This window comes from Serinus canaria, chromosome 3 (assembly GCF_022539315.1).
Source record: "Serinus canaria isolate serCan28SL12 chromosome 3, serCan2020, whole genome shotgun sequence".
Classification (NCBI taxonomy): Eukaryota; Metazoa; Chordata; class Aves; order Passeriformes; family Fringillidae; genus Serinus; species Serinus canaria.
In genome coordinates, this window is record NC_066316.1 from 29,497,823 (window position 1) to 29,517,898 (window position 20,076).

Genomic DNA, 20,076 nt, shown 5'->3' on the forward strand with positions numbered 1-20,076 from the left:
AAAGCCTGTGAAGAGGGTAAATATCAATATGGACAAAAAGCACCCAGAAAGTCAACAAAACTCCTTCCTTAGGGACTCAGAGAAAACAATTATATTAAAATTAAAAAAAAGGAGGAAAAAACTCCCAAACTGAAAATGAAGTGGATTCAAATGCAATGTAAGATAAACCATGACAGGGAATTACAGTCAATATCCCATCTGAGCTAAATGCACGAATGCTTCAAGGGCAGAAAAGACAACAAAAGTATAACAGTAAGCATTTCTCAAATCTTCCCCAGTATGACAATCTAATGTGCTGAAGGAACTCATTACATTGGAGGATATAACAATACTATCAACTTTGAAAATATAAACTCAAAAGACAATTCCATTTCTTTTTGCGTCTTAAAACAGAGAATCTTGCACTCCACCTTCTCAAATACCATGACCAGCTCACTAACAAAACAGAAACAACAAAAGCACAAGCTTTTCATACTTCTCTTTCCTCTGTGCTAGCATTCTTCAATTTTTTTTTTGTTTTCTGAACTGCTACCATTTAAGTCACCCTTCTTGGTATGGTCTGAATTCCAGCCTGGGATCAGGCTGCTATTACAAGAGATCTAGATGGCAAAATCTTTAGTGTCAAGCAGCACACCACCTTTAACCACCTGGAAGAGCCCAGGATTCTAACAATGAAGAGAAAGTATCAGAATCCACCGAGACAAGAATACACTGCTGCTAACAAATATGAACAAGGACATGGAGAAGCTGTTCAATGAAAAAAAAGTTAGTTCCTTTGCCTTTCAATAGTTCTTCCAGATTCTTCTGTAGTTTCTGTACAAGGGAAAACATGTGTCTAGCACAGATATTTTTGCCAGCAGGCACAAAACCATTTTGGAGCCTGCCAACAGACCACCCTCTGCAGCAATCCTTCAGCACCATATGGCAGTATGGAAACAGAAGTGATGCTGGTCACATCAATCTCGATGGTCAGGTAGGGCCACTTTTACAATTTGTAAGGTGCAGGACCAGTCCACACACCCTGCTGCCTAGAGCTTCTCTTTCTGCTTGTTCATTGAAGGGGATATGCTGAAGCCAGCTCTTCTGTCCTCTTTCACAAAAGCAGCCTTTGGAGGACAAAACTTGTGGTCAGAAATATTTTTGTTTGCTTTGTATTTTTTGCATCTAGACTTTGATAAGAACTTACCTGTCACCACTGCATTCATCCCAAGGCAATCAGTGCCAGCAGATGGCCTGAGAGCTGGTAAATCATCTCCTGTCTTAAGCCAAACCAAATCATTGCAAATCACCATAAGCCATCATCTTCATTCAGACCTACTCTCTGCACATGTTCCCAGTGGAATAAATCTAGACAGAATTTAGGACCTATCAGGAGTAACTCTTTCTGTTTTAATTTTCTAATTAATCAGACAAGGCATAAACACAGGATCCAGCTTCAAGTAATACATAAGCCTAGAATTGTTTTTCTGGTTGAGTGGCAATGAGAGCAGGCATTTCAGCTGAAATCAGCATCAGCTTATCATCTCAGTCACTGCCCTGGTCAGAGTCCAGCCAGGCAGCTGCCATTACATGGCTGGATGGCCTGGGTACATCTTCCAAACAGAGCAGCTCACACACATGTATCTGCCTCAGTCTGGAGAATACACAAGCAAGTTTGAAAGCTTGGAATGGGTCATTCCTAATTTCTCCCCCTTGAAAAATGGACATCTCCAATTCACTTTTCATGGTACTAGTTTAAGTAGCACAACAGCAGAAGACATGCTCCCGATCCTCAAAATGCCAGTTTTCCTCAGAAAGGGAGGTAAAAAACATACTGAATATTTACTGGATTGGAAAATTCATCACAAGGGAGACTTCTCCAGCACAGCTATGCTCAGCTTTTCTTGTCATTAACTCTTCCATGGGAAAAATGCCCCAGATTTTAACTGCAACAAGGGAAAAAGTAAGGCTTTTAAAAATTCATTCAACCACACCAATGTTTCATTATACCCTTTGCAGAGCAGATGGCAAGATGATGCTATACCCCCTGGGCCTGCTTCAGGGAGCTAACACAAATGCTCTTCTCACTACACATCTCCGATGATGTTGGTGTCATCATTTCACTTGGGGATTTGGGTCAAAGGGCTTTACACTCAAATCTGGTTTTTATATAGTACAAGAGCACCCCGAATAGACCCTAATGGATAAGCAGCAGGGAGCTAGCACACAGCACAGAGCTCTCCTAGGCACTTCCAGGTCGCTGATTTACACTGCTGCATTTACAGACTGAATCTTTCTAATCCAATTAAAATCTCATCTGAGCTGTCAATACAGATGTAGCCTGATTTATTTTAGTGTCTCATAGAACATGCATTAACCCGGGCCTGTGGACAAACTAGCCCTTCTAGGCAAAGTCTGCATTTTGCCAGCCCAGTTTCCAACCCAGGTTCTCTCACACACAGAGCCCTCAACTGCTCTCATGTTACCTGTCTAATCAGGAACACCTATGGACATGCACTGCCATCTTATCTGGCTGCTTCATAAAAATGTGTGATGTACACCATTACCCTTCTGAAAAATAGCACTTTTCTCTCCCATCTCGCTTCTCATGCAACGATGGCTGGGGTGCTATCATTCAATATAAGAACTGAATATGATCTGTTTTCATTTCAATGGCTTCATTTGTTTGAAATGCATATGCCAGTTACAAGCTGTCAGCACATTTAATAAGTTATAGCAAAAACCAACAACTCTCAAACTACTGGGGCCAAAAATTTTTACAGATCATCACATATACTTGTCATTAAATTTTGCACCAGAAACATTATAAATTATACTTTTTAATAGACTTCCATAAGGCAGCTGTGAGATGTTTTGCCACAAGCAAGCACATGGAACACAGTATTTGCCAGACATAAAACTAGAAGTTAAAAGCATCATTAATACCACCACAAACTCTCAAACTCCTCATAAAACTGATACCCTTCTCAGCTAGCAAAAGCCCAGCAGCAACTCAAGCAGGTCTTTCACCATGACCCAAAGGTAAACAAGTTCAAGGTTTAGCAAGGCAAGTTCAGGAGCAAAGCACATCTGTTGGTGACGTCTATAGCAAGGCTAGATTGAATGCTTCAGTGGATCTTGGTACTGGAAAGAGCTGAACTTTGATACAGCAGTTTGAGCTTTGCATGTGAAAACCAACTGTTAAGCAGCATCCAGAAATAAACTGCCAGCAGAGCAGATTACAGGTTACTCTCTTACTCTTGAGAGATACCTGTCACCACGAGGAATTCTCCACAGTCAGCTGCATTTTCGAAGAGGGACTCAAGCAGTCTCGCATAAAAAGAAAACTGACCTAAATATGGACCAGAATTTTGCGAAATATTTTCCATGAGAGGAAATTCTCCATTTGCAAATTAGTTCAAAGCAAGTAGACTCTTCTGCTGAACACATTCTTCCTGAAACAGCTGCAAATCCTATTGACTCATTTCTATGCCCCTGCCACAGAATACTGAAAATCCTAATGGGTACCGGGGAAGTGTAAAGTTAATGGAAAAGAAATCCATACCAATTTACTATGTACACAGAAGGCAACTTCTGTTAGAGGGTTGGAGAGTATCCTGGAAAAGACCACCCTATGGCCACACCTTATAGTCTCCAACACCTTACATTTTTCCCTAGCCATTTGCTTTGGACCCCATCTTGAACCTGAAGCCTGGGCTAGGTTGTCAGACCACTGATCTGACAAACTACAGCTGTCCCTGTATTTGATATGACATACTATAGTTGCCCTCCAATTGCATATGCAAAAGACATGGTTCTTTACATTGCTATAGCATTTCAAAGCTGTGGTCATGGACAAGAATTTTTTGAGCCAATGTTACAAGTATTGGGCCAAGTGTAATGTAGAAAGGCTACTGGCAAATTCCTCTAATGCTGAGATCCAGTATTTTCTGTTCTATTCCTCACCTCAGCTGCACTCCTCAGGCATATACACACTTACAGATATCTCTCTTTACATAAGCTCCAGTCCCAGAGTGGTAATGAGAAACCTAATCAGCTGCATCAAATGGGCATCACCTTTACGACACAGTTTGCAAAACAACCCAGCCCTATGACCTCTGCTGGGGTTTTACATTCCGGCTGAACAAGAAGACAAAGACAGCGAAGTCATTTGATGCCAGGCATGAAAAGCAAGTGTCTGGCTCCTGGAGTCTGCAACATTTACCACAAAAGAAAACAACAAAGTTCATCTGAAATAATTCCTTCTCTTCCTGTTTATGGCTGTTGCTGCAACAGCACCATTTCATGGTTCAAAGGCAGCTGTGTGATGAAACATAATTAGCATGGTCACCTGATTCTTGTACCTCACCAGCAGAATGCTACTCATCAACAAAACCAAATAGTCCTCACTTTACAGATCTGCAAAGCCTAAGATTTTCCACTTCATTACACTACACAGCAGATTTTATCCCAAAGCTGTAAACAAGAAATTGACTGTCAGCTCTCTGTACAAGAGAACTTGAGAGGTTCCTTCTAATATGCCCAATCCTACATAGAATAAATAAATCCTATGAGAATAAATAAGCACATTTAAACATTTTGTTGTACTTATACCCAGTGCCACTATCATCCATCCTGTTGCTTGCCACCTTTCTCCTAGTAACTAGTCATAAAAGAATCAAAAAGGTTTTTTTAAAAACTTCAACAGAAGCTCTCTAATAAATCCCTTAAATCCTCGTAATACTCCTTTAAAGGGAAAAGTCCATCCAACTCATAAATACATCAATCTGTCAGCAGAAACTTACCACAAGTTCGGCGAATCTGGCATTGAGCTCTTCTGCTGGTGGGATTGGGACAGAAAACTCAAGGAATTGGAGGGGATTATTGTCCTTGAGGTTGATTTCAGGGAGGTCGCTGCCTCCAAAGCAACAAAGAAACCCCAACGCATGACGATTCCTCTTCCGGGGGGCCATGATCATGGTGTAAGGTGCTATCTTCTAATCATGTTCTGTAGGGGAAAAAACAAAACAAAACAACAGACATTAGATGATAAAAAAGACAGCTGAAACTGTGCAGCTCTGTGCAGTTACAATGGCTGTCACTGGAGTAACAGATGGAAGAAGACGGAAGGATCTGATACCCAAAAGAGCCAAATAAACACTCAAGCTAGATAAGGTAGCTAGGCCTTTGTACAGTATTAACATGTTCTCCCAGTTTTTCTGAAAAGATTTTACAAACTCAGTGTGGAATTTCCCAGCAGGTAGATTTAGCAGCAATGCTCAGTAGCCAGGGCTGAATGTTACCACAGAATGTGGGTATTGGCCATTTTCTCACTACTACAACAAAGGGACTAAACTATCAGAAGGACAAAAGCATGTATGGGAGAATTTACCCACAACTCATGGAAGAATCTTCCAAAAGTATCCCATTTGATCAAAATAAAATGAACAATGGAAAAATGAAGCAGACATCAATCTTCCACCACTGCAGAGCCAGACCACCAAACATTCCCTTCCTCCTTCACGGCCAGGACTATCACTGTAGGACCATTTTGTCCATCCCATTTTCAAATACATGGAAGTAGTTTGGGCTGCTTTATGTATTCAGGGAAGAAACAGCACAGTCCTAATGCATGTCTTCAGATTTACATTTCAGCTGCCAGATCCCATCTTGACAGGACCTGGCTTGAGGGGCTTTGGTATCAGGAGTATAAAGGGAGGCAGAGGGAGGCCTGAAGGAGAAGCTGGGAAGTGACTGATTTTGCTACCACACAACACCGTTTGTGAGCAGCCCATCCAAACAGGAAGTCTCCTGCCAGCAGTTTGAAAGGAGGGATCTGTGCAGCACACTGAGAGCCACATATTTTGCCCTTTTAAGGGACTTGTTGTTTGACAGCTCAGGGGCTTATTTGTGTTATATTTTTAAGGACTTCACTTTTTCACTTAATCTGCAGAATAAGCCATATCCTTAGAGAGTAAATAATTAAAGCTTGTTGTGAAGCTGGTCTCCCTGGGCACAGGGCAGGGGAGCAGGAGGGAGGTGGCAGGTGAACCAAACCACAGGATGCTGGATGCTGTATCAGCAACAACACAGCTGAGCTTTGTCATCAGAGCAGCTGCTGCCCTAACCTGCCCTACAATGCTTTGGTCTGTTTGCTTGCCAGAACAAGGCTGCTTTGAGCTTTCATAGACACTGAGTAGCTGTGCAAGGAAAAGCACCTTCAGGACAGCAGTTGCATAGTGGGATTTAACATACAGAGCACAGCCAGCTCTCCAGGGATGTTTTGTGCAGAAATTGGCATGCTTGCTTAAAAAAAAAAAAAAAACAACAAAAACCTAAGCAACAAACAACAGCCAAAAAAACGTCCAGACCATCCAAACCTCTACCCTTATGGCACTGTGTGCTTGGCAGGAATCACCTGGGATTAATTCATGCAGCACATTCCCTTTTGCATTGGAGGGGCATCAGCTGCAACTCTCACGCAGCTGAAAGAAAAGCAAGCTGGTAAAAAGTACTGTCTTCTGGCATGCCCACTTTGCTTTGCTCTCCATGCCAGCTCTGCAAGGGGTGTTATGTCCCAGCAGGATTCACTAGAGCAGGATGTTGCTGGCCTCAAAAGCCCATTCATAGAAACATTGGGTTCTCACAAGGAGATGCCAAAGGTCAACTTAAAACTGAACTGGTCATTGACACAGCTTCAGTCAGCAAAACCAAAATGCCCTCAAATCTATCACAATGATATGCATGGCAATTTGTGTTTCTTCTCAATAGTGGACACTTGAGAGATTCAGCTGCTAAAAGATTTCTCAATAGAGCCTTGGAAATTAAGCTTGTGCACTACAGACCATCTTCTCAAGTATTATTATTCCAAGTGCAATGCCCTTCATGGCAACCTGGTCATGACTGAGATTAAAACCAATTAGTTTGACAAAACTCTCTTTTGGAAGGAACTGAATCCAATGAGACAAACCTGATTTACATGAAATACAAATACATTTGCATCAATTCAGTTGCAACCAAGCTCTGGCCCACTGTCTAAAGGCTTCCACACCAACCATCAAAGGACCAGCATTCTCTGGGGCATGGACAATGAATCCTCCTTGGAAAAACTGGCTGAGCCATTGGAATGATAGGACCATAACAACCTCCTTTATGAGCTCAGGCCAAGACTCTGATAGAAACTTTGCCAAAAAGGTACCTTAGGAGGAAATGACAACTATGTGAATGGATGTGAAGCTCAACATTTTCTACAGGGTAAGTGCCTGAGGTCTGGCTACCACAGGTTGTCCTGCACTGGAATTTCATTACTTGGCTCTCCTCTTAAGCAGGTTCATCCAGGCTTTCTTCATCCATAATGCTGAGAAATACACAAGCTGATGTTTGTTACTATGATTTTTTTACAGAATCTGCAGTTCCTTGGTATCCACACTTGTGAAACTCAAGGGTACTTAATTTTTACTACCATGTAAAAGAATTAAGAGCACACATGAACAATAAGCTCGCTTTTGCAAAGCATCATTCCATTGCACAACTCATACTCTTAACACTGGCATTCTCCAAGTGCATCTGTAGGCAACAGGCATGGAATTCATACTATCATATAGGGGTAAAAAAACACTTCGGTATTGCTTTCACGCTGTAATTGTGCAGATAGGTGAGGTGTCCAGATGCTTTCAAAATAAGAACAATTGAGGACTGCTACAGAGGAATTCAGCACTGGTATTTTGGAATCAAATCACTGAAGGAATGAATGAAAGAAATTTCTAAGTTGGAGCACTGTCTCTCTAAAATTAAACCTGCCAGTAAAGTAGATGTCCTTCAGAATCCTGTAAGTTGCACCATTTATGCTATTTAATAACTAATTAAAACTTTTTTATTTTTGTTGGGGGGTCAACAAAATAAACATTTTCTAGTTACCTCCAAGTTAATAAACTTTTCCTTTCTTTCTTTTTTGCCTCTCCTTTCTCAGGAATCAAATCTGCGAAAAATGCGCTTCCAAAGAACAAGGAGGGTGGGAGACAACAAAGAAAATGAAGAAAAGAGCAACTTCCATTTTTCTGAGTAGCAACTGACAGCAAAGCTGACATAAAAACTTATGAAAATAACAAGAAGTAGGGGGTTTTGTTCTAATAAAAGTTCCACTGCCTCCCAACTTCAGGCAAGTAAAAATGAAACATGTCCAGTTATGTATTTCTATATGTATACACTCCCAGTGAGAATCAATAGGAAATCTCTCTCTGGAGAGAATCCCACTATTACACATAACTCCCTCCCACAGCTCTTCTCAGTTCTACTGTTTTGCCCTTCTGCACAACACAAACAAGTTGCTGTCCTTTCAGCAGCTAACCACACACCCGCTCCTCGCAGCAATCCCTCTCCCGCTTCCCAGCCCCATCTGTGGTTCGGCTCAGGTCAGGAGTCACAGCCTGGAACTCTGCCCAAGGCCTATTTATAACAACGTCCTCTTCCTCTGACAGGGTGTACGTGTTCATTTCTAAACCATTTGGCCCAGTGACCAAACATAATTTAGCTAATGCAATTTTTCCAGCCCTTATCAGAAGTTTTTAGCCACATGGGATCGGATCCATGCTAACTGTACACGAGGATCCTCTTTCAATTGCTTTCTAAATGGCTTCCTAAGCCTCACTCTTCTCTTCATTCTCATCATGGTAATTTTCATGCCAACATATGCTAAATAAGCAACATTCCACAAAGACACCTGAAACAACTGATCTCCCAGCAGCTCTCCTGTGCAAGACAGCTGATTATTGTAGATTTTATCTCACTCTTCTGTCCTTCCACACACTTAACAGCCAGAGCATAGCTGTAACTAAACCAGAGAAAATTACTTTTGTATCACTGCCTTTGGAAAAAAGGAAAGAAAGAGAACTAGTGGGTAACTAAACACACACAATCATGCAAAAATAGTTCAGAACACAAGGAAGCATTAATGGCAAACACTTTCAGAGCTGTATCTCTACTGAACATCAACAGACACATGATGCCAGTGGATGTAGCCATTGCTCTCAACTGAATGGGGAGCATGGGACTAAATGCGTGATGAAGAATCACTGCCCACAGTAGCTGATGCTAACAAGAAAGGAAATAAAGTTAATAATTTCCATTTCTCTGTAATTTATCTATCTTTGTCTGGGGCAGGATAAAACATATACATGTAATGTGTGATCACTGATGTAGAAAGAAATCTGAAGTCAGAGCTGTTTAGAACACAAACCAACTCACCCACAACCCCTAAACCCAAGTTAAAACTCCAAATTATTCAACTATTAATTAATAAACCAAGAGAAGTTCCTGGTATTAAAACAGCTCCCCAGATCATCACTTATTGATGATGAAATGGAGGAAATAAGCACCATGCTCAAAACTGCCTGAATGTAGACCCTGGATAAAGGGAAAGAGCTTCCTAGTGATCCTATGCTCAGTTCCCTGGACCACATGGCTCCTTCAGTACACAGATGGTGACATGATGAGCTCCGTGGCATGATTTAATTGCCATGGGAATTTTCCATGGATGTCACATGTAATGTGACAGATGTCAGATGCACTATATGGCAATTGCAGCAGGGAGGATGGGGAAAGGAAGCAAATGAGCAATCTGTTTTTTGCACATGTAATAATAACCCAACTCCTTTGGTTTGGATTTGTCACCATAATAAGGAGCCTCCTGGTCTCCAGCGCACAAAACAGCAACAAAAAGCCCTGACCACTTAAAATCCACAAAGTTAAAATCTTATTTTTCAGGGAAGCTTCCTGAAGATCCATGGACACCTGCCTGCTGTGTTGGACGGGAAGGCACTGGAACCAAAACAAATCAACAGATTACTGGATGTGATCTGGAAAAGAGCAGGGTCCTGTGCAGCAATGGCTACTCAATCCCAATCAGCCACGGCCCACACTTAAGTTGCCACCACAGGAGAGAGGGCAGCTCAAATAATGCTGTGCATTTTGAAGCCAGTTCATGGATTTTCCTTCCCCCAACTCATTGAAGCAAGAGTGCAGAGCTCTTGGTATTCATGAGAACTTTGCAAGACAGTCCAGAAACTCACTTCTCATTTGTTTTACACACCTTTCCATTGATAATTCCAAAGCATTCCACAGCATTCCTAAGGATTTTCTTCTATTTTATATATATATATATATATATAAATATTTCTATTTCATGTTTATTAATTTATTTACCTCAGAAATAAGTCCTGAGATAAAGGAAAAGACTATTTGACGGCTGTCAGGTGTAACTATATCCATGAACCTACTTACTGCAACGTGTCTGTCAAAAATCTCTTTATTTTTAATACTTTAAGGATGCTCAGGATGTGCTGGGTGACTAATGACCACTAATATTAGTCTGTTAATGCCCACAAATCCACTATGTCTCACCTTACACCAACTTATCAACACACAACAACAACAAAAAAAGAAAGCTAAAGAACTGTAAGAAACTTCTCTTCTGAAATACTAATTTGCAGCACTTTCTCTGCCTTCACTTAATGAGAGAAAAAAATAACTCTACAGAAAAATACACAAACAAAAACAGCAACCAAACAAAAGAAAACTGGAAAAAATATATCTGCAGGTTCTTCCTGTTCCTCCTAATCATTAATCAATCCAAATTATATTCATAGGGAAACTATTTTAAAAGAACAGTCAAGATTCAAAACACAAAGCAAAGAGAGCAACAAAGCAGTTCAAGTCAGTGTCACGAATTGGGTTAGTAATAACTAAGTACTTATTTATGCCTTTTTTCCCTCACCCTTTAATGAAGTACAGATTAATAATTTTCTATGTTTAACTGAGGTAATCAAACAACCCATTCATTTTTTTACCTTCTAGGAAGTTATTTTATTTTTGCAAAGGTACCATCACTGTTTCATAGCTTCCTATGACTTCACACAGAAACGTGCACAGCCAAAACTAATCTTTTTTCCTAGACACCAAATGCTGAGTGTTCACTATACTCTTGGATTTCATTTATATACAAGTAAATCTATGCATCTTTAACATTTCTGAATGGTGATATGACCACCACAGCTTAGACTGCAAACCAAACAAGTAAAATTCACAGCCTAACTCTTTTTCCAGGACAAGGATGTCCTTCATCTCCTTGGTGTCTGACTGTACTGCAGATTTGCACCCTAATTTATCAATTCCTCACAGAGGCATGCTTGCCAGCAAATAAAACCACCATGGTGGCAGAACAAACAGGATTGCATACTGCCTAAAAATATAATCAACCTTACTGGTTTGCATTAAGTAGGGTGGAGTCCTGTCCTTCCCTCCTTACCCCTCCCCATATCACTTCCAAGTTCTCTGGTGTTGCAGCACTGCAGTTTGAGTAACATTTACACATACCCTCCACTTACTTCTCAATCAGAAAGTCACTGCTACCAAGATCAATTGTCTTGTCTTCTTCACCATAAATGACATTTTTTGTATTCATATACCTCACCAAAGATTACTCATTCCCTCCTATTAAGAAAAAAAGCTGCTCCTTTGTAGTCTTAGTTCTCCTTTTCTTTCTTTTCTACCAGTTTTAGTTTTATTCTCTACTTTTTCACTGTTTCATTACAGGATCCTCATTTTTTTTATGACAACTGTTAGAATTGAAATGGCTTCCTGTAGCTACTTCCTATGCTCACACTAAAAAACCTTTTTTTTTTTAAAAGCAGATATTGAAGATAAAAACACTTCTAAAGAGACACCTACTACATGACACAAGGTGCAAAGACTGCATCACACTTCATGAAAGTTTTATTTTGGCTGTATTTACTTTATTGTCCTAGCTGTGGCACTGAGGTTGTAGGTTCTCCAGTGTAAGGTCTTAGTCTTCTGCTTAAACCAGTTATTTTACAGTGGCAAATAGCCTGTGAACAAACAGAAATAAAAGCAGTAGGCCTGCAAAAAGGTAAGCTGGAAGCTGGCCAGGGCACAACAGGTTCACCCCCCAATAATGATGCTGCTGTAGAGACAGCATTTAGCAGTGTCCACAAATCCAGCATGGATAAATTTATTCTTTACAAAATAATAGAATTTATGCAGTGATTTCCCCTGCCACAGCATTAGCTTCACTAGATGGGTTGGTTTATAATGTCCCTGTTCTTCAAATTGCTGTGGCAGTAAGATCTAATGGGAAATACACTGCATAAAAGAAAACATAGGGAAAAAAATCCCACAAACTCCACAGATGGCACCCCAAGATATAATTCTGACTAAGGATAAGACCATGAAGCAGCAAGTATTTTTAAATACGCTCTTCAATTCACAGATTTTACTTTTAAAGTAATTCTGATCCTAAAAGTATTATTTTTAAGGCTTGACAAAATTATACTGTAATTCTAGGGCCATGAATTCAGGACAAGGCTATAATTCCAGTTTGTGTCTATGCTGCTCAACAGAGTGTGTCTCAACTTCCTCTTCTAGAAGCTACAGACCTAGACAGCAGAGCCCAAATTAGACTCTCAGTTTTCTTTACTTTCTCTTGGTGATGGGTACAACACAGTGATGCAATTTCACAGGAAAAAAGTGCCATGAAAGTTGGAGTGCAAGATGAAGCTTTTATTCAAAATAAGAAATCATAGACTGCAGATTCCATAGATCATGATGACATCAGTTCAGCAAACACACACACTGACAGCCAGAACCAGCACGACTTCTTTAGCTTCAATGCAGAAGACTACTATTTTCCCCTAGAGGAAGATGAATTCCTGTACCTTTTACAGGTCTTATGGTATGAAATGCCTTTGAAGTCATTGTATGACATTGACTATAAACAGCAATGTCTGTCAGTTGTATCTAATAAGACTAAGCCCCTAGGAAGACACATCCATACCCCAGAGCAACATTTTTGATCAGTAAAGAAGGCAAGGATTGAGTGATCTGTAGAACAAGGTGTCCCACTCTCTCAATTCCCTTAGATAAGGAATACTAGTTAAGCACATTAGCACTTTAGATCAGTACTAAAGCTCGATCTAGGAATTTTAAATCTCTCCAATATTTCCATCGGAAAGAGTGGGGTTTACTTACAAAGGAAGTCAATCCAGAGTTTCCCAGTAACACTACTGCCATGCTCAGAAGAATGAACACACAAAACCCCATTACTAAGAGCGTCCCTGTCTTGTTTGAGTCATTGTAATTTTTCCATTCTGTCATTGCCCAATTATTTCCAGACATGATGTAACTATTTTGCCAAGGGATTTGGGAGTCAAAATGTTGCCGTTGTTGTCATCATTATCCTGGGTGCTTGAATTTTCCAGACAAAATAAGCAGCTGAGGGCATTAGAGTGCCTCTACTGAAAGAGAAATACTCTGTAAGAATTGCCAGGGTGCTCCAAGAAAAATAAACAAATGGTAAAGGTCCAATTACATCCCCCCAAACTCCTTATTTCCACGTGAAATGCTTTTTTCTTATTCAGACAATTTGCAGAATAAAATTTCATCTGTTGTCTGATATCATCATAGCATTATAAAATTGATTTCCATTCTAACACTCTGATCAGGGCCACTATGGGACTTTAAAGCTCAACTTCAGGAGAAATATGCCTTGATTATAACCACTGGAAACTAACCACAGATGTAGGTGTACAAGTACTGTCTTCACTATTGACAGGTAAATCAATTACCTGCACTGGTCAAATTTTCCTAAATGCCACACACTGGGAAAAGCAATTCTGTCTTTATAGCAAATGGGTATAACTCGGGAAAAACTCAATACAGACACCATTTGGACTTTTACCTGGTTTTTGTGGATGGCACTGAATCTCTTCAAAACTGATGTTCAGCAGTGCCACCTGGGAAAGCCAGGTTCCAGGCTGCAGAGCTGCCACTTTCCTGCCTAGTGCCCCAGTTAAAGCACAGTGAGCTTCCACGTGTCCCTGCAAACGTGTACCAATAAAAACGGTGGCTCTCATTTCCGTTCCACAGACTGAAAAGCCACTGATGTGGACAATGGTTAAAAACCTTCTTTAGTCATCCACTAATGGAAGAAACAGGCACTAGATGCAGTCACAAAGGGAACGAGTCTCAGGGTTTTTATGCTCACTCTGTCTTGGAGATGGCTCCCATAGGTCAAGGCACAGTCAGGGTGAAAATGTGACTGATTCTACATACCTACTTTTTAAACTACTCAGATTGCAGAGTTGTCAATTTGGCACCAAAAACAAATTCCCTGTAGAAAATCAAGTTAAGAAAAGGTCATATGCAGCATTTTATTCCAGCATTTTTATTTTCCTTCAACATTCTGACCAGGGATACTCTGGGTTCAGTGCCCTGAAACCTCAACATTACGCAAGTAGGTTTGAACTCCCAGCCAGAATCTTGGTGAAACTGCTGAACTTTTAACCTAACGTGTCTTCATGAAGAATGGATATTTGGAAAGAGCTTTGCTCAAAGATTTTGGGTTGTTTCTGTGTGTATTTTTAAGTGACATCCAGATAAAATATATTTTCTGGCTGCTTCAATATTTTCAGGAGGAGACTTTACACCAACACTGAAGGCTGGCTTCAGAGGCGTGACGTACTGCTTTAGGTTTTGGGGCTGTCAAGTGTTTCACTGCAGTAAAGTGAACAAAGCTTCCTCTATATTTTAGTCAAAATCTATAGAGATGCTCAGATGCTCTGAGTGACACAGGCAGTGATCAGTTATGAGGGTATGAGAAGAAAACACTTCCTAAAACCAGTCACCTTCCTTGCATGGTCAGTGGCCAAGAGCATTATGTGGAAAAAAAATGCAGTAAAAGGAAGGGCAGGGAGACCTCCCTTAAAATGCACAAATGTGAGGTTCTTATCTACAAAGCAGTGCCTATCCATGTGGTCTAGAGCACTGGAAACACAGGAGTGTGGTGCCTGTGCCAACTGTGAACCCTCCTCCCTTTCATCCTTGAAGTGCCAATAGCTAGCTCTAGTCTCCCAGATTCCCATGGCAAGAGGTCATGTCCACATCAAGGCCCTTTAAGGCTCATGATTAAGAAACATTTAAGTTCTGAAGTATATCTAGGGAAGACTTCCTAGAACTGTAACTGACCTCTAACACACTGTCCTTTCACAAGGATAGGTAATTTTTAAATGTATGCTCAGATACCCAAAGAAAACTGCTGAGAAGCTGCAGCAAAAGCAAAAGTTTGGGTAGTCATCTCCAGACTTCCAAGTGTCTACAGCAAGTCAACAGCCTGCCTGAAAATACAGCAAGTTCTTTCAGCTTCTGAACCCAACCTACTTGTAGCTTGTTGACAAAGCTTGGAGCACACTCCACAGAAAACCAGATTGCAGTATAAAACTCCCTCAGCTCCCCACCACAGCTGCACACAACTGGGAAAAAAGCCTCTAAAAACTCAACAAAACAACCAACCTGCTTTTAAACCACTATGTGATCTGGATACATAGTCCTCAGACATGATTCATAAAGAAGGCCCATTGTATACAAATAAAAGAGAAACCTACCCTCTGTCAGAGAAAGGAACATGTTTCTCCCCTGAGGGCTGCAAACATTATTATGCCCAGTGATGTATGTCTTTGCAGAGCATGTACCAATATCACTGCTTGTTGTCTCTAGTTTTGTATAGCACTGACTTATTCTATAGCTTGAACAGGGTTTTATCCAAATCATCACTTGCTGAAGTTTGTTTTGCCTCACCCTTTAGAAAGGCTGTATTTAAAACTTACTTAAATCAGTAATTTTTGTTTATTTTATATCTTAAATTTATGGATGGAATAGATACAAATAGACACAGTAAGCAGTCACACATTGCCTTGTACAAAGTTAAGGTCTTGGCTCTGCTGCCCTGGTCATATGCAATAACATATCCCACTGCAAGAAAGGCTGAAATTGCTGGTATTCCCATTTCCTACTAACTGAAGAAGAGCCACAGCCAACCAGCACCAAAATCTTTCCTGTAACAAGAAGCATTTGCCCCTTCTCCTGCCTAGAAACCCATTTGAACAATGAAGCAATCTAAATTTTCATAAAACCTTTGCCAGCAGAGGGAACTGCAAAATGTCAGAAGCTCTGAAAAATCAAGACCAATTAGGTCTGGGTGGCAAATTCAAGAAGAAAAACTTTGCATATAGCCCAGAGATTTGCACAGGAGCTGACAGCCTATCACTAAATTTTAACTATTGGCTGTTGAACCAGTAAATTTGAGATGAAAATGCATTAATACCATGGAATCCTCATGTTTTACTTCCTCCCCTTCTCCCAGTCATTCATGTCACAAGCAAAGGCTCTATCACACTACAGTAGTGAATGCATAAAACCCACAAAATTGTACAGAGAAGTACAATTCAATCCACTTCCAAACCCCTGAAAAGACAAACTAGCAGATGTATAAAGCAGAGTCCATATCAACGAGATACTCTTCTGGGTGAACTCTTCCCTAGTGCTTGCTCTGTCCATACCCTAACAACAGTCAAACACAGCCTGTAGGAAGCATGGCTACTGCCCAGGAAATGTTCATACTGCTGGGTTTATAGTGTCATCAGCTATTAATCATAAAAAGCTCCACTGGGATAACCCCAGAATTAAACAAATTAAGAAATGCACGTCTAGGGAGGGAAGTTGGTGTGGGAAGTAATTTTAAGGAACGTTGTTTTGTTTGCAAGAAAAAAAGCAGTTCTTTGGACAGGAGCAAGTCCACAAGGTCTTACACTATCCTGTTCATGCTGAGATCTCAAACACAGGCAAAAATTTTCTACATTTTTAGGAGGTCATGCATGATAAGGAAACAATTCATCTCCTAAGGGGCCTACTAATAGCAGCATTAATCTTCTTAATTCCCACAGCACATTTCATATCCATATCAATATTGCAGGACACATTTTTTGTATCTACCAGAATAGTCCTACAGTTAAGAGTTCACCTCAGCTTAAATTGCAATATTGTGATGACATGGTGAGCACTTCACAATCATCAAATACCAGCATGCAACAACAAAGTCATCCATTTCCCTGGAAGCTGTTCATAGTAGAAGTGCCCTTGAAAGGAGTGATTTTTATAGCACCTCAGAAACCTCTGTGTGAAAGAGGATGTCCAAATGAAAACAAAACAAGATCCCAAACCCCCACTTCAATGCTATGACCGGATTCACCTAGAGAAGGAGTTCTGTCTTGTTCACTTGATAGAGAGAAACCAACACTTAAGAGTATCTTGGAAATGAGCTCTGTCTGTGCCTTCTAACCAACCACTCCAGACCAAAGAAAGCAGATCTCTACACTGGAGGGAGTGCCTCTGAGGACCAAAATTTGAGCTTGAGTTACTAAATAACTGAAGAAAGGGGAAACCACTTATCACAAGAAATAGAGCAAGAGGCAAGAGGAAAGATCAGTTTTCTAGCTGGAAGGAGGCTGTGCTCTGTGGGTGTATTACAGCAAGTCGCATGCTGTGGAAGGACCTTGGTGTGGAGATAATGCCAGCAGATCAACAAGCCAATAGTTCAGTCAAGAAAATAAATTCATGTCTTTGTACTCAGTTCTTCAAATATTTAGGCTGAGGTTACTCCAGAGGAAATCTCTTTCTAATCAGATACTACGGGGTTTATACTGTGTAAAGCAAAGTATTTCAGACATTTTTTGCAAAGGAATCCCTCAAAAATCATATTTATGTAGGCAAAGTCAGCAGAAAAAGAAAGAAACGGGTAAAAGAAAAAAGAAAAAATTAAATAACAGAAGCATTTAATTCTTCTCTTCAGATGGACTTTGGAAAGCATGCTCAAAAATCTGTTCATCATATCAAGGCAGTAATTTCATGATGAACATACTATTCAAATTAGGTTACAGAGACTTCAGAAGAGCCTTTCATTCCCTAGATGAGTGAACAACATACACTCCCTATATCATTTCCTCTTCATGGGTGTAACAGACTCCTATTAACTCTGATGGAAACACGTAACCTCACAGAACAAGAGATCAACTCTTCCAAGCAGACCTCAGACCCAGTTAATTTCTGGTGAAATGGCCCTTATTGAAGTTGTGCCAGACAGGCACCTGAGATTTATTTGTTTTAGCCTCCAAAAATATTTTATTTCCTCCAAAGCCCTTTTGAGCTGAATTTAGCAAAGTCAATCCAAAGCATCCAGAGCATCTAAATCATCATTTCCTGACTCCCGGGGCCTGTATTCCAAGTCATATACAAACTTCAGTAGGGGCCAGTTTTTAACTGTAGTCCTAACTCTGAAAGCCTCCTGACTACAGATTCAGAAAAGCAATGTATTCTATATGTAAGTAGTAGTTACATGTTTCATTTGTACTTCCACGTTTTCCCTTAAATTTCCCATATCCAGGAGTACTCTTGCATGCTCTGTGTAACAGCTCAACCAGTTTGCCTCAAACTAGAAAGAGATTGAGGGCAGAGTTGTCAGAGTTGCTTCCAATTCCACTAAGCAGAAGCTGCTCTAGATCTGTGCACAAAGTAAAAGGTTTTCTCACTCTTGGCTCTGAGCAGAGCTTCTGCACCTGTACCAGCCAGTGCCAGAGTGCATAGCTGAGTGTCATGGACTGCTCTGCAACAACCTTCAGCTCCCTCCATTCTGCACTCCATCATCACTGACAGCAAAGATCTAGATGTGGGTTTCCAGGGTTATCATAGAGCAGCAGTAGGCAAGCAGCACTGGCTCTGGAGGTGATAACTAACACAACACACATAGGAGAAGGAAGACTTTCCCCCACCCCCGTGATGGAAAGAGTTGTTGGGATATGTGACTGTTCTGCATGCCTCTTAACTGGCTTCAAAAAAATGTTTTGTATTATTTTCTTCCTTCTTTTTGTAGGTTGTCTTCACTAGCTATAGCTATGGTTCTCAGCTGCCTGTCACTTCTGAGACAGCCCCATGGAAATAAGGCAATGCCAGCACACTAACATTCAGGAGCTGCTCAACAGCCATATCAGATGTTTAGCATCAGCTATCCACAAGCATTAAGCAGGCATTCTTATCCCAGGGTACTGTCAGACTATTGGTGAATAGTAAAACAATGTCCTCCTATCCTGCTGGTCAGTTGAGGTCTCACAAGTAACTCATGAATAACCATGTTAAAAAGGGGCAGCATTTATGAACAGTAGAACTTTAACTTCAACTATTGAAATATGAGTCAAAATTCTAAGCTTCTTTCCCTCTTTTGGTAACATAGCCCTAGCTTTCAGTACAAGGCAACTCTTCACAGTAAATGTGTCCAGGCTTTCAAAACCACACATCACCCCCAATGCAGTTCTAAAAGAGTAAAATACACCACTTCCATGGAAGTCTTCCTTTGCTATCTGAAAATAATGAATCAGCCTCAGTCCAGACTCCTGCCAGCCCTGTCAAACTTGCTGACTGCCACTGCAGCAAAATATTCCACCTTAGTTCAAGTTGTCTGTTCCCTCTAGATAAAGCAAAAGGGTTTGCATTCCAGCTTGAAAATATTCAGATAGAAGAAATTCCCTTCCTCTAGTTTTATTAGAGCATTGGGAGCACAGGTTTTTGCAGCACTCCTTTCCTATCTTCTTCTAGGCAATACTTCAGTAAGGAGATTTAAAGATAGAGGGCTTAAAATAAGGCTTTATTACAGTCCATATATATATATATATATATATATATATATATAATTATCTCACTCCCTTGTTCTTGTTCCCACCATCAGGCAGACCCAAAAGCCCACAATGTTTTGATAAACACACCAAAAGTAGCTTGGGATGTAAGTATTAAAACATGCACGGCAAGTTTATTTTACGCCGGTTTGTTTCATGGCTCTCCTCCAGCATTTTGGACCCACGAGGGTCACAGTGCTAAAGTTTTCCTTAAACAAGTCCATCTCAAAGGTCCAGGCCTCTTTTTCCCTTTCCATACCACCTGCATCTCAACACTCCTTAAAGAAAATAGAATTTATCCCATGTGGAGAAGAATAATGATGTGTCTGTACATCCCTCTTAGTGAATCCTCTCCTGCTTGGCTGTGTTCCTTCTTCAGTGCAGTTTCCCAAGTACTCCCAAGTGTGGAGGAGATTGTACAAGGCTGCAAAGGTGACTAACTACTTTAGCTCATAAGATCCAAAAGTTGGTAGGATTGCAACTTGAGAGTTTTGAAACAAGCTCAGCAGTGTAGCTGGAGCATCTTGGA

The 20,076-nt window shown here is 40.6% G+C and overlaps 1 protein-coding gene across 3 annotated transcripts in view; it reads right to left on the reverse strand.

The window, feature by feature from the left end:
- Positions 1 to 20,076, reverse strand: part of DAAM2 (dishevelled associated activator of morphogenesis 2) — a 205,576-nt gene that overhangs the window by 115,899 nt on the left and 69,601 nt on the right. For all 3 annotated transcript variants that reach the window (XM_030235963.2, XM_018915542.3, XM_009091455.4), the window contains one exon: positions 4,785 to 4,987. In XM_030235963.2, coding sequence (XP_030091823.1) covers positions 4,785 to 4,958 — 174 coding nt within the window. In that variant the 5' untranslated portion in view covers positions 4,959 to 4,987. The remainder of the gene's footprint in view (positions 1 to 4,784; positions 4,988 to 20,076) is intronic.